This window comes from Marmota monax, unplaced genomic scaffold, assembly GCF_021218885.2.
Source record: "Marmota monax isolate L192 unplaced genomic scaffold, Marmota_monax_Labrador192_F-V1.1 WCK01_AAM20220418_F8-fsc00024, whole genome shotgun sequence".
Taxonomy (NCBI): Eukaryota; Metazoa; Chordata; class Mammalia; order Rodentia; family Sciuridae; genus Marmota; species Marmota monax.
This window is the reverse complement of record NW_026695224.1, coordinates 31,021,061-31,033,740: the sequence shown is the minus strand read 5'-3', so window position 1 is coordinate 31,033,740 and position 12,680 is coordinate 31,021,061. Positions and strand designations below refer to the sequence as shown.

The window sequence follows — 12,680 nt, the reverse complement described above, 5'->3', positions numbered from 1 at the left end:
TCTGCGGGGGACCGTCACCACCCCGGGCTGCCACAGAGCAGGAGGCACCCAGCACCCACAGCCTCCATCTGCCTCCTCAGCTGTGAGGCTGCTCATCTTCCTGAATTCCCACAAGACCTCAGATTCTCACAACCTCCCTACTTGTCAGGGGCCATGGAAGAGCCTAGAAGGATGCCCAACAAACCCCCTTCCCTTCTGGCCCACCCTTGCAGCTAGTCACATGCCAGGTCTGTCACCAGGAGGTGGGAGGAAAGGGCACATGGGTTCCAGGCCCCACCTGCACAAAGCTAGTGAACCACTTTCCACTCTTCCTCCCCCACGTCCTAACCACACAAGGATCTTACAGTGAGTGGCCTCTACACCTTAGGGGCTGGGTGACAGCAGACTGCACAGTCCTACCACAATCCCACTGGACCGTGACTTGAGCAGGAGGAACCTGTATCAAGAAGTAATTTACAGCTGGGTGTAGTGGCACACACCTGCAATCTCAGTGACTCAGGAGGCTAAGGTAGGAGGATCACAAGTTTGAGGCCAGCCTCAGCAACTTAGTAAGACCCTGTCTTAGAATAAAAATAAAAAGGGCTGAGGATGTAGCTCAGTGGTAGAGTGCCTCTGGGTTTGATCTTCAGTGCTGTTAAAGAAAGAAGAAGAGGAAGACGAAGTAGGAAAATCGAAGGGAGATCAATAGAGGAAAATAGAGGAAAGAGACCAGGGAGGGAGGAGGGAAAGGGGAATACTAACAACCAAACCACATCGTCGTACCGTGTGTGTGTGTGTGTGTGTGTGTGTGTGAATATTAACAAACCTGCCATTATGTGTGGTTATAATGCACCAATAAAATATAGGAAAAAAGAACCCAGTGAGAAAACAACTATCACATTGTTTCACAAACTTTCTAATCTATTATTCTTTTTTTTTTTTTTAAATAAATGGGAACCCAAGGATGCATTCCAGAATGAGCCAAGGTTCACAACAACCTCACTTGACCGCCCCTGGCCCCGCGGGCCCTTTCCCACACTTGGCTCAAGGTCTCCTCCGGGGGCTCCCTTCCAACTCCCCCACGGGGCCAGGCCCCCAGATGAGGACTAGTCTCCTTCCCCTGGCACCTCCAGCCCCAGGCAGAGCTCCGGGCTCACAGGCGCTGACCCGTTACCCTCCTGCCATGGCACAGTGTGAACAGGCCCCTGCCGGCTCCCAGGCAGGGTGTTTTGCATCCTTGGTCACACTGTGAAGAAAGTGACAACTGAGCAGGAGAAGGACCTGAGCTTCCGACAGGAGGTGGAATGGGCTCCAGTCGTAGTCCTGCCCTTTCCTGACCTCTCCTGGCCTTGGGCATGTCACCTGGTCTCTCCGAGTCTCAATCCCCACATAAGCAAGATGGGAATGATCCCCGATTCTCAGGATCGTCCGGAGGTGAGAGTCGCACAGCACACGCTTACACAGGACTCCTGCCCAGAGCACCCTCAGGTCGTCCACGTTACTACTATTACTAGGAGGCAGGCACCAAGAACCTAACTCCACGGCCACAGCATGTGCTTGACAATCTCCTCCACCGGCGGCCACACTTGCCCGAAGTCAGCAGACAGAGAAACCGTGCCTGAGCAAGGGTGCCAACTTGAAGAGAAGCTGTTCAGCCGGGATGGACTCGGTCCCAGCCCCCCAAAGCAGCTCGTGGCCCCGGCCAGCCTCCGCAGACCCACCAACAGGCTCCCACGGCACATTCCAGGCCTCCCAAAGGCCTGGGATCAAGGTGACAGCCAAGGCTCGACCTAGAGAGGCCCAGAGGCAGCCCCTTCCTACCAAGGGACGGCGCCACTGGGCCCTGGAAGGGAAGAGCAGCCACACATTGTCACCCAGAGACCCCAAGCTCCCCCCACCTGCAGCAGCCCTGACTCAAGAACAAGGAAAGTCCTCTCCTTAGCTCTCAACGCAGAGGGTCAGAGAAGGCGGGTCCAGCCCCACCCCCTGTGCTGCAGATGGGCCTGAGTGTCCCCAGGGGCCCGTATGCCAAGGCTTGATCCCCAGCCCGTGGCACCCCTGGGAGGTGGCAGGAACCCTGAGAGGTGGGGTTGAGGGAGGCCTTTAGGCCACTGGGTTGTATCCTTGAAGGACACACTTTCACTTTCTGGCCAAGAGCAGCTGTCCTCCGCCATGAGGTGCCACAGCAGGCCCAAAGCCACAGAGCCAACTGATCATGGGCCAACACCTCCAAAACTAGAGCCAAGCAGACTTTTCTCCTTACAGGCCGACATCTCGTCCATGTGGGAAGGAACAGGGAACTGATGGCCATGAGCTCCTCAAGGTCCACCCCCCTCGCCAGAGGCCGGGCCTGGACTCCCCCCAAGTGGCTTTCTACTTTTGGCCCCTGTTGTATTAAGTTGCCGCGATGCAATGTTTCCCACATACAGAAAAGTACAGAAGATGAAATCCACTTAATTCTCACCCCATAGGATAGAAACTACCAGGACCTCACTTGATGGACACGGAAACAGGACATGGAGTGGCATGTCCACTTCCAGCCACACCTCCAGCCAGTGGCACAGCAGGAACGTGAGCCACAATTCCAGGTTTAGAATTGCAGGTCCTGTGACAGCATGTTGCCCACCCTGGATGACACGCCACTCCCTCTCCAAGGGGAGCACCCCTGTACTAACCTGAGCCGGCTTAGTGACCTGAGCTCGTGCAAGGAATTTCCTAGGACTTCCAAGGCCGTCCTAAGATGCCTCGCAGCTGCTGCTCCACCCCACTATGTGGTAAGCCCCTGGTCAGCTAGTCTCACTGAGCCCTTCCAGCCTTCCACACCAAGGTACCACATGTGTGAGTGAGGATTCTGGAAATTTCCAGACCAGGTGACATACCAGCTGAGCACCACAAATGACCATAGCCCAGGCCAAAAAAAAAAAAAAAAATGACTCACCCAGTGGGGCTGGTCCAGATCTCAGCCCCATCTGCATCATACGGCACCCACCAGACACCTGGCCAATCTCTACCTCACTCACCACACTCCATCAGAGGCCTCCTCCATTCCCCACCTGGTCCCCACCCCAGAAGGGGAGAACCTTCTCTGCTTGCCTGGTATCCGGCGCTCAACCTAGCTGTGCTACCAATCACGTGGTCTTTCAGTGGCTGGACTCAGCATCTGTCACCCACTCCTACGGGCTGGAACTCCATCCTCCCTCCTCTGCAGAGTCTAAAGAAAACCCATTTCTCCCAGCTCTGCCATTGCCCGTGGTGTGACCTTGGCTCTGTGCTTCAGCTCCCTCTCGAAGTGGGTGAGAAAGGTGGACTGCCACCTTGGAGCTGGCGTGGTGGAATGCAGGTGTGGAGTTTGTGTGTGGTTTTATTAGTAACAGAATAAGCGGCAACTTTTATTCCCAAGGTTTTCCAGTACAATTGTTTTTCAATAAAAATAAGTAAGCCTTTAAAAAAAAAAAAAAAAAAAAGAAAACCCATTTCACCCGGTGACACTCCAAAGCTCTAAGCGAGGCAAGCACAGGACTTTGAGCAGTTTCTCGCCTCAGAACCACCAGTACTTTGTCCCAGGTAATTTTTTGTCCTGGGGCCTGTCTTGAGCATCCCCAGACAGCATCCCTGGCCTCTGTACTACAGATGCTGTAGCACTGTGTCCCCAGCTGTGACCACCAAACACCACCAGACTCTGCCGAATGTCCTGTTGGGCAGGGGGGAGGTAAAATCACCACGGCTGTGAACCATTCACTTCCTTAGATGTCACCCAGGTGCATTGGTCAGGTGTAGGTGTCACCCAGACCTACACTGGGGTTCTGATGACCGTCTAAAAGGCAGGGTGGGCATTCCAAGCAAAATCCCACCTCGTGTGCATTAGAATAAGCTTCTGGAGAAGGTTCCAGCGACAGGAACTTTAATACCCTAGCTGGTGTTTCTGCGGGCCAGCCAGGCTTGGAGCCTGCAGGTCTTCAAGAGAAGGAGCCCACGGCCCACTCTCCATGTGGCACACCGCATCCACCTCAGCGTCTCCCTCCCATCCCGCAGGACCCCGCCACAGCTGCAAGTCTTGGCTGCCTGGGAGGTGGGGAAGGCCGGTGGGAACTCACTGCCTAAACATAGGGCCCTTTCAAAGCAGGGCTTCCAGATGTCACCTGAGACCTGCAGTCTCTGACGCCAGAGGAACCTTTCAGAAAGCTCGTCAGCCTCACTGGTGACAAGAAATCAAATTCAGAACCACGCCAAGCTGTCAGAATCCACCTGTGCATGGCCAAGTGCAGAAGCCGGTGGCATGTGGGGGAGGGTGTGGGCTCTCGCGGAACTCGTGGCTGAAGTGGAACATGCAGCAATCTCTTGTGAGGTGTTGCCAGGCCGCCCTTTAAGGTTGAAATACACTGTACCCTCGAACTCTCATAAGTCTCCCAGAAAGCCGGCCCCACCGATGGTCATATGTGCACATAATAATGCAAGGACACCACACCGCGGGTGGCAACATAAATGTACAGTCACTTTGGAATCTTGCAGTTCCTAAAATGACTAAACTAGTTAGTATGTGGCCCAGCATCTTCACTCCTAGGTAAATACCCAAAGAAAGAAAACATACATCTACACAAAAACTCGTACACAGCCAGGCGAAGTGGCCCATGCCTATAATGCCAGTGGCTCAGGAAGCTGAGGCAGGAAGATGGCAAAATTCAAATCAGCCTCAGCAACTTAGCAAGGCCCTAAGCAACTCAGAGACACAAAATAGGGCTGGGAGGTAGGGCTCAGTGGTGGAGTACCCCCGAGTTCAATCCTCAGTATCAAAAAAAAAAAAAAAACTCTTACACAAATATCCATAGCGGCATTATTCACATTAGCCAAAAGGTGGAAATAACCCAAATGTCCATCAACAGATGAATGGAGAGACCAAGTGTAGAATATCTCTATGATAGAATATTATTTAGCTGTAAAAAGGAATGATTGGCCCATACCACAAAGAGGATAAATCTTGAAAACATTGTACTAAGCCTGTCACAAAAGATCATGATAGAATCCCATTTGTGTGGAAACATCTAGGACAGGGAAATTTAAACAGTAAGTTAGGGCTGAGGTTAGTGGGATGGTTAACAGGCATGGGGTCTCTTTTCTTAATCTATTTTTTATTGGTGCATTATCATTACACATAACGATGGGATTTATTATTGCGTATTTGTATGTGCGTGCACTATGACGATTTGGACAAGGGATCTCTTCTTGGGGAGACGAAATGTACTAAAGCTGACTGTTGTGGTTACTGAATATATTTGTGAATATTCTAAGAGTTCTGCACTGTTCATTTTAAATGGGTGAATTGTATGTAAGATATGGCAATTATCTCAATAAAAATGCTTTTCCTTTCTTTGAAGAACGCAGGGGTAGCTACTGCAGCTAGTAATAAATGCCTAGAAACAGCACAAAATGCCCATCTGTGGGCTGAGCTGTACACTGTGACCATGCTCTGGAATGCTATGAGGCTGGGAAAGAATGAGGCAACCCTGATAAGGAACCACTCCCAAGTGAAAAAAGAAATGAAGGTACAGAAATGTTACCTAGTAGTTCTCATTTGTGGAGTTGTTTTTTTTTTTTTTTTTTAATCTCTTGTGAATTGAGCTGCTAAGAACATTGATGTGGCTGCATTACTGTAGTATGCTGATTTTAAAGTCCTTTGGGTATAGATCAAGGAATGGGATAGCTGGGTCAAATGATGGTTCCATTTCAAGTTTTCTAAGGAATCTCCATACTGCTTTCCAATCGATTGGACCAATTTACAGTCCCACCAGCAATGCATGAGTGTGCCTTTCCCCCCACATCCTCACCAACATTTATTGTTGTCGTATTCTTTTTTTTTTTTCCTGTATTCTTGATAACTGCCATTCTGACTGGCATGAGATGAAATTTTAGAATAGTTTTGATTTCCATTTCTCTAAATACTAGAGATGAACATTTTTTCATATATTTGTGGATTGAATGTATGTATATCTTCTGAGAAGTGTCTGTTCAGCTCCTTCACCCATTTATTGATTGAGTTGTTTGTTTTTGGGGTGTTAAGTTTTTTGAGTTCTTTATATATCCTGGAGATTATTGCTCTATCTGACATGCGTGTGGCAAAAATTTGCTCCCAAAATGTAGGCTCTCTCTTCACCTCACTGATTGTTGCTTTTGCTGAGAAGAAGCTTTTTAGTTTGAGTCCATCCCATTTATTAACCCTTGATTTTATTTCTTGCGCTTTAGGAGTCTTATTAAGGAAGTTGGGGTCCTAGATGCCCTTCAATAGATAAATGGATAAAGAAACTGTGGTATATATGCACAATGGAATATTACCCAGCATTAAAAGAGAATAAAATTATGGCATTTGCAGGTAAATGGATGGAGTTGGAGAATATCATGCTAAGCGAAGTAAGCCAATCCCCAAAAGACAAAAGCCAAATGTTTCCTCTGATAAGTGGATGCTGATCCATAACAGGGATCGGGGAGGCTTGGGAAAAATGAAGGAACTCTGACTGGGCAAAGGGGAGGGGGGGTGGGAGGGTGCATGGGGGCAGGAAAAATGGTGGAATGAGATGGACATTATTACCCTAGATACCTGTATGACTGCACATAGGGTGTGAGCTGCATCATGTACAACCAGAGAAAAAGGTATGCTGCAATTGTATACAATGAATCAAAATGCATTCTGCTGCCACATATACTTAATTAAAATAAATTAATTATTTTTAAAAAATCTCCCATTACAAAAGCACAGGATATTTCTGGAAGACAAAAGAAACTGGTAATGAGCTTGCCTCTGGGGCCTGGGGGAGGTAGCAGGGGAAAAGACATTTATAAGTTGACTCCCAACTCCCAAGAGTACAGCTTAACTCTTCAATTAAAAAGCAGTTAATAAAAATAAAAATTAAAGCAATATTCTGCAACTGCAAATGGTTGAAGTGCCCTTACTCTTATTTGTTAGAAACAGTCTTAGAAACTTCAGAAACTGAGCCAATGGCCCAATCTACCAGGGCTGGGAAAGGACAGGGACCTCCACCAGGACCAGAAGGTTATTGGAAAGTGACAGAGGGTTCAATGACATGCTCTCAGCCCCTGGACACAGAAGCAAAGGCCTGGGCTGCAGCAAAGCCCAGCAGGCATCAGCCCCCAGCTGGGAGTCTCAGCAAGCTGGGCTCCACCAGCCCCGACAGCTGCCATCCCCAACACTGGCCGAATGTCATTTCCAAGTAGGCAGCTGGGCCTCTGGGACTTCCCAGGACTTTCCTGGCTCGCTGCCCCACCTGCTCTAGACCTCCCCCCACTCCCCAAGACCCCTGACAAGTGGCAACACTGGGGTCCGTGTGTTTTGTTCCAAGGGTGCTGGGAATGGAACCCAGACCCTCCCCTGTGCTAGGCAGGAGCTCTACCTCTGACCCCCAGCCCTCGCTTACATCAAAGATGCGAAACCAACATTCAGCCTCCCCAGCTGGTACTCACAGAAGCCCTCGATTTTGTCGGCAGTCTTGCTCCAGGCCACCTGCCGCGTCTCCATGATCACCTGCACTGTCCTCCGCTCAGGAGTGGACTTGCGGAAGCTGAACACGGTCATCACTGTCCCCAGCTCCAGGGCTCTCTTGATCTGACTCTTCTCGTATTCTGGAAGAGCGTCCACGTTGACCATGGTGGGCATCATTGGTCCCTCCGGGGAGGTGGGAGAAGGCAGGAGAAATAGGAGGCTGGAAGAGCAGAATAAAGGGGTGAGTCGCTTTTAATAACTGAGGGGTTGCTTAGGTAACAGGTCATGGAAGTCAGGCCTATCGGGATGCACTTTAAGAAAAGGTTCTGGAGATGGAGAGTCTCTGGCCACTCAAAGAGTCTAGGCAGGCCACAGAGGTTTAAATGAAGTCAGGTATGGGAGGAGCCCCCAATCTCAATGACCCAACTGTCAAGCGGGCTTTGAATAACCAAATCACCCCAGCATGGTGGTGGTGACCCCTTCTCTCCCTGTAGAATTATTTGACTAGCCAAAGCAGCCAAGACTGCACCCACCCCACCGGCCTTTTCTATCCTGCTAGGGAATTTCTAACCATCCCTGGTCTGCCTGCCTCTGCCCTGGCCCCCTGTGGTCACCAGTCCAGTGGTCAGAAGGATCATTTAGAACATGAATCAAATCATGACACTCCTCTGCTCAAATCCTGCAGTAGTTCCCTGAGCCCTCACTCTGCACCTCCCCCACTAACCTGCCCCAAATGTCCAAAGGCACAGTGACTGTCCCCTGAGGTGGCATCTAAGAGTGAGGGGAGCTGGACCACCAGGGCCCACCTTGCTAGCTGGCTGCCACTACAAGAAGTCTCCTAAACCCCCTGGACCTCATTCTCACTCCTGTTTAAAAAAAAAAAAAAAAAAACATCTAACATTATCTATCTTTTATAAGGATTAAACAAGATGCTATGTCTCAGGCCCTTAAAACAATGACTCTCCTTAGATTTAGCCAATATGACTATTACCATCAATTGTTCTGTGTGTCCTTATCTCCTCCCTTTTCTCCAAATCCCAGAGTTGTTGTTACTCTGTAACCTCCAAGGTTACAAAGTAGCAATAGAGAGAACTTTCCCAGCCCAGAGACCAGGAAGTGAGCAGCAGAGGTCCACCAGGCGGTATGGCCTTCCAAACTTCTCAGCCTCCAGTTAAATTGCTCAAAATCTGTGGCCCCTCGCTTGTAACCTGGGGCAAACTGCCCTCAAGGAGCAGCTGGTAGAGATGCTAGAGTGTGTGCGCCACTGGCGGCACGTAGCAGGGTCTCAGTTAACATTAATCAGCCCGTTGGTGCATACATTAACCAAACGTCCAACTCCATGCCAACAGGATGCAAATGAGGGGAAATGGGGAGAGGCTAGGCCTTGCCCTTTGCCCCTTCCTCCTTCCACTGCATGCCCTAACCAGAGCCACCTTCGGGGTGTGCTAGCATTGCATAAACTCACTAATTGCACCTGCTCTCTGCCAGGTGAGCACCTGACAACCTTAAGGCAGAGCCAAGTGCAGCCACAGAGACACACATGGGCCACAGGGCAGGGAGAAGATCCCCACGTTGGTCTGGGGTGGGGTTAGGAGCTTAGAAGGCTCAGAGAAACCTTCTGGGGGAGCTCTGGATCCCATCTTTAAAAAAAGATGAGCCAGGAGGGAATGAGATTTCAACCAGAAGAACCAACTAAGCAAAGACTGGGGCGGGCCCAGGAGGGACGCCAAGAACTCTGCAGAGCACTCAAATGCATCTCCTCAGGGAGCCCGAAGTTACCTCCTGCTCATCAGCCAGGAAAAGGAATGAGCGGGGTGCCCCATGCCCAGCTCACCCTTGGGAAGCACCCGTGACCGGCCCTCCCCAGGTGCCACACCTGTCCATCTCAGCTGTCTCAATGAGAAATGCCTGAGGGGAAAATGAAAGTCCTGAGAGGAAATCACTTGCTCAAGGTCACAGACCAGGGGCGGTGCAAGACCGGGAACCCAGTCTGAGTGCCACGCCCCTCATTCTTCAGCACCTGCCTTCTAAACCTCAGAGTCCCATGGCAGAATCCGGCCAGATATTAACTAAACTGGCAGCCCCTACCCCTTTCAACAGAGGTTAAGGGACTTGTCCAAGGCCACACGGCTCCCGAGCTCCCCACTGCTAAGTGGCCAGGGCAACTTGGGTCTTTCCAACTCTGACCCTGGGAGAGACTTGGACTTAACCTTCCCCAGAATCCAGTTACTCCTCACTCTGAAGCCCGTGGATCAGCTCAGCCATCAGCACCAACTCTTTGATGTTGCCAACAGAGCCTTTCAGCCAAAGATCTTTAGAGTCAACCACCAAAACCAGCCGGTTCTCAGCTCGGGCTTCCAGAGTTCCATGCTTTAGCACCTAGGGCAAGATCTCCAAGGCCCTGACCCCAAGGAGGAGCACAAGTCACCAGGCAATCTCCATTTTGTTTCTGCTTTTTTATTTTAAAAAATGAAATAGCCTGGAAATCCTTTTATTTGTTGCTGTTGTTTTGTTTCTCACCCTCGAAGGGGAACTGTGCGATATGATTTACAGTGTAAATACAAACATGGCTGAGATATAATGAGAGGTCTTGTCAATTTTACATTTCATGTCCTTTGCTTTAAAGTGAACTTGATACACAAGAACCCCAGCCCAAGAAACAGAAGCTTTCTTCTCTTCAAAGCCCTTCACATATTTGGGGCAGTACAGGATTTCATGAAACAATTTCTGTTAAAATCTGGCCCAGCGGAAGCCTGAGCAGTGCCTGCCCTCCCTCCTACAGGCCCCAGCCACTGCTGCATCGGAGATTTTCATAGAAGGAACTGAGTGTGTGGGCCGCCACAGCCCAAGCGGACCTTGGTTCAACTTTTTCTTTTTTTTTTTAAGGGCAACCTGTGAGAATCTTTTAAAATATGAAACATGCATATTCTCTGATCCAGCAAGAACACGTGTGCAAAAAGAGACACGGGGAAGTTCACCGAAGGGTTATTTGTAGTAGAAAAAGAAAAAAAAACAGTAAACAATTCCACTGCTCATCACGGGGTGGGGAGAGGGATCTCTGAATGGAAGATGCACACAAAAGAATTGGGGAGCCACTGAAAGAAGGAGGGAGATCTATAAGCAATTTGATGTGGAAAGATTCATGAACTACTGGACAGGCAAGTTGCGAGCCCCTGACTTAAATTACATTTCCTTAAAAGCTGTCTGTTTACAAACCCAAGAAAGGGGTCACCAGTGGAGGCTAGGAGAAGGGATGACTCCATTTTATGTTCATTAAAGTGGTGACATAAGGATACCCTTTTCTTTTTTTGAGTTTTTAACCATTTTCTAAGCTAAGAAATGTTTCCAAAAATTTTCTCACCAGTAGTTTTCCACTGACTCCACCAAGAGGGTGCAGAGGGGCTATTCATGGGGACCCTGCTTTAGCTCCTCCTCCGCCTGCTGCACCTGGCCTGGTTGGGGAGGCAGCACCAGCATTAGGCAATTTAAGCATCAGTGAGGCTGGTAATGCGAAGCCCTGGCCCACACCAGTTAGCAATCAGGACCACTACTTGGGGCCAACGTGAACATCCAATTCTGTAAAGCCTCCCTGCAGGTCTAACAATAAGGACGATGGTCCGCACCTATGCAAAGGCCTTTGGCCAGGGGTGGAAACTGCCAGAGTACCCTTCCCATGGAATGGGCTCCAGTTCTCAACCCAGCCCTGAGAAGCGGGCTTGGAGACCTGCAGTATTTAGGGGAGAAACCAAGACTCAGAGGGCTCTTCAAGGTACCCCAGGTCACACAGATGGAAGTGAAATTCAAATTAAGTTCTGACTGAGGAGGCCACCTGTTTCCCTTTTGCCGTGTCACTCCCTCGCCCCACCAGCCTCTCACTAAATTCAAAACGAGGTGCCAAAAGGACTGGGCCCCGCCTCCGACGGAGTCCGGGCACCAAAGGCCTTGTGCAAAAGGGACCCATCCCACCCTCGAATTCTTCCGCTACGAGGGCAGTGACCTCTCTGGGGTTCCCAAACGTGAATCGCACAGGCGCGCACACAGGCTCCTGCGCACGATCGTGGGGCGCGGGAGGGACTCCCGAATTCCCTGGAAACTCCGAGCGTCTCTGGGGACGGGCTACGCCTTCCGCGGAGTCGCTCCCGCGCCCCACCACCTGTGTAATACGGGAAGTGCGGTCCCCAGGGTCAGCGAGCTCGGCAGAGGCGATCAGGAGGGACCGCGCCACCCGCGCAGGACCCCTCGGCTGCAGGAACCCCGAACGTCGGCGCTGGCGAGACCCTCTATCCAGGGACCGGGCCGCGTGGCCCCGACTCTCATTCAAACCGGGGCTGCCCGGCACCGACCCGCGAGGTGGCGCCGGCCGGGGTGAGGAAGTGGCTGGCGGCTGGGCCGGACCCACGCCGTCACCACCCCGGCCCCGGGCACTGCTGGCCGGGAGCCCCGTCGGCGCGCCCCACCCCTGCCCATGCCGCCGGCGCTTGGGCCAGGTCCCCACGAGACGCTGCCCACCGTGCGCGGGTGCCCCCGGGACGCAGGTCTCCAGGCGCAGGTCCCGGGTGTCCCGCGTGCGCTCCCGCCCTGCCGGGCGCTCACCTGGCCGGCCGCCGGGGCGCAGCCGCCCGCTCGCCGCGGGTCGGGGCTCCGGGACTCCGGGGTCCCGCGAGCCGTCCGCCGCGGATCTGGCACTCCCTGCAGCGCACCCCGCCGCCGCCGCCGCGCTCCCACTTCTGCTTCGGCTGCGGCCCGCGCCACGTGACTCCGCGGGGCCGTCCCCCTCGCCGCCCCGGTCCGAGGCGGGCCCAGACCCGCCCGCCTCCCCGAGCGCCCCAGCGCAGCGCCCCTGCCTGGAGCCCACCTGGGCCCGCAGAGGGAGAAACTGAGGCAGCGAGGAGGCTACCTGTCTGCCCCTGTCACTTGGCCAGGTGGAGAGAGAATTCCCCACCAATGTAGCACTTATAGGGCTCCTGCTGCACGTGTGGCACGCACTTGGTGAACTCTCCTAATCGCCCTTCCAGAGGCTGCGCTGGAGTCGGAGCACCTGTTACTACCCTAAGGCGGTCACTTAAGTACCGCAGCTTCAGTTTCCCTTTCTGCAAAACGTGATCAAAGTAGTGCCAGTACCAAAGATGTGTTGTAAGGAACAAAGAACACCAGATATAATTGATGCCCCATTTGCCCAATGAGAATGTAAATATTCTTCAGGAAAAAACTT

At 51.8% G+C, this 12,680-nt stretch overlaps 1 protein-coding gene across 2 annotated transcripts in view; it reads right to left on the bottom strand.

The window, feature by feature from the left end:
* Plcg2 (phospholipase C gamma 2) overlaps positions 1-12,195 on the bottom strand; it is a 128,824-nt gene extending 116,629 nt beyond the window's left edge. Inside the window, exons 1-2 of one of the 2 annotated variants that reach the window (XM_046435278.2) lie at positions 12,062-12,195; positions 7,450-7,688 (exon numbers count right to left, since the gene is read on the bottom strand). In XM_046435278.2, the coding sequence (XP_046291234.1) occupies positions 7,450-7,645 (196 nt within the window). In that variant the 5' untranslated portion in view covers positions 7,646-7,688; positions 12,062-12,195. Of the gene's footprint in view, positions 1-2,917; positions 3,065-7,449; positions 7,689-12,061 lie in introns of those variants that run through there. The other variant, XM_046435277.2, reaches the window with a different exon arrangement.
* Between the last annotated feature and the right edge of the window lie 485 nt (positions 12,196-12,680).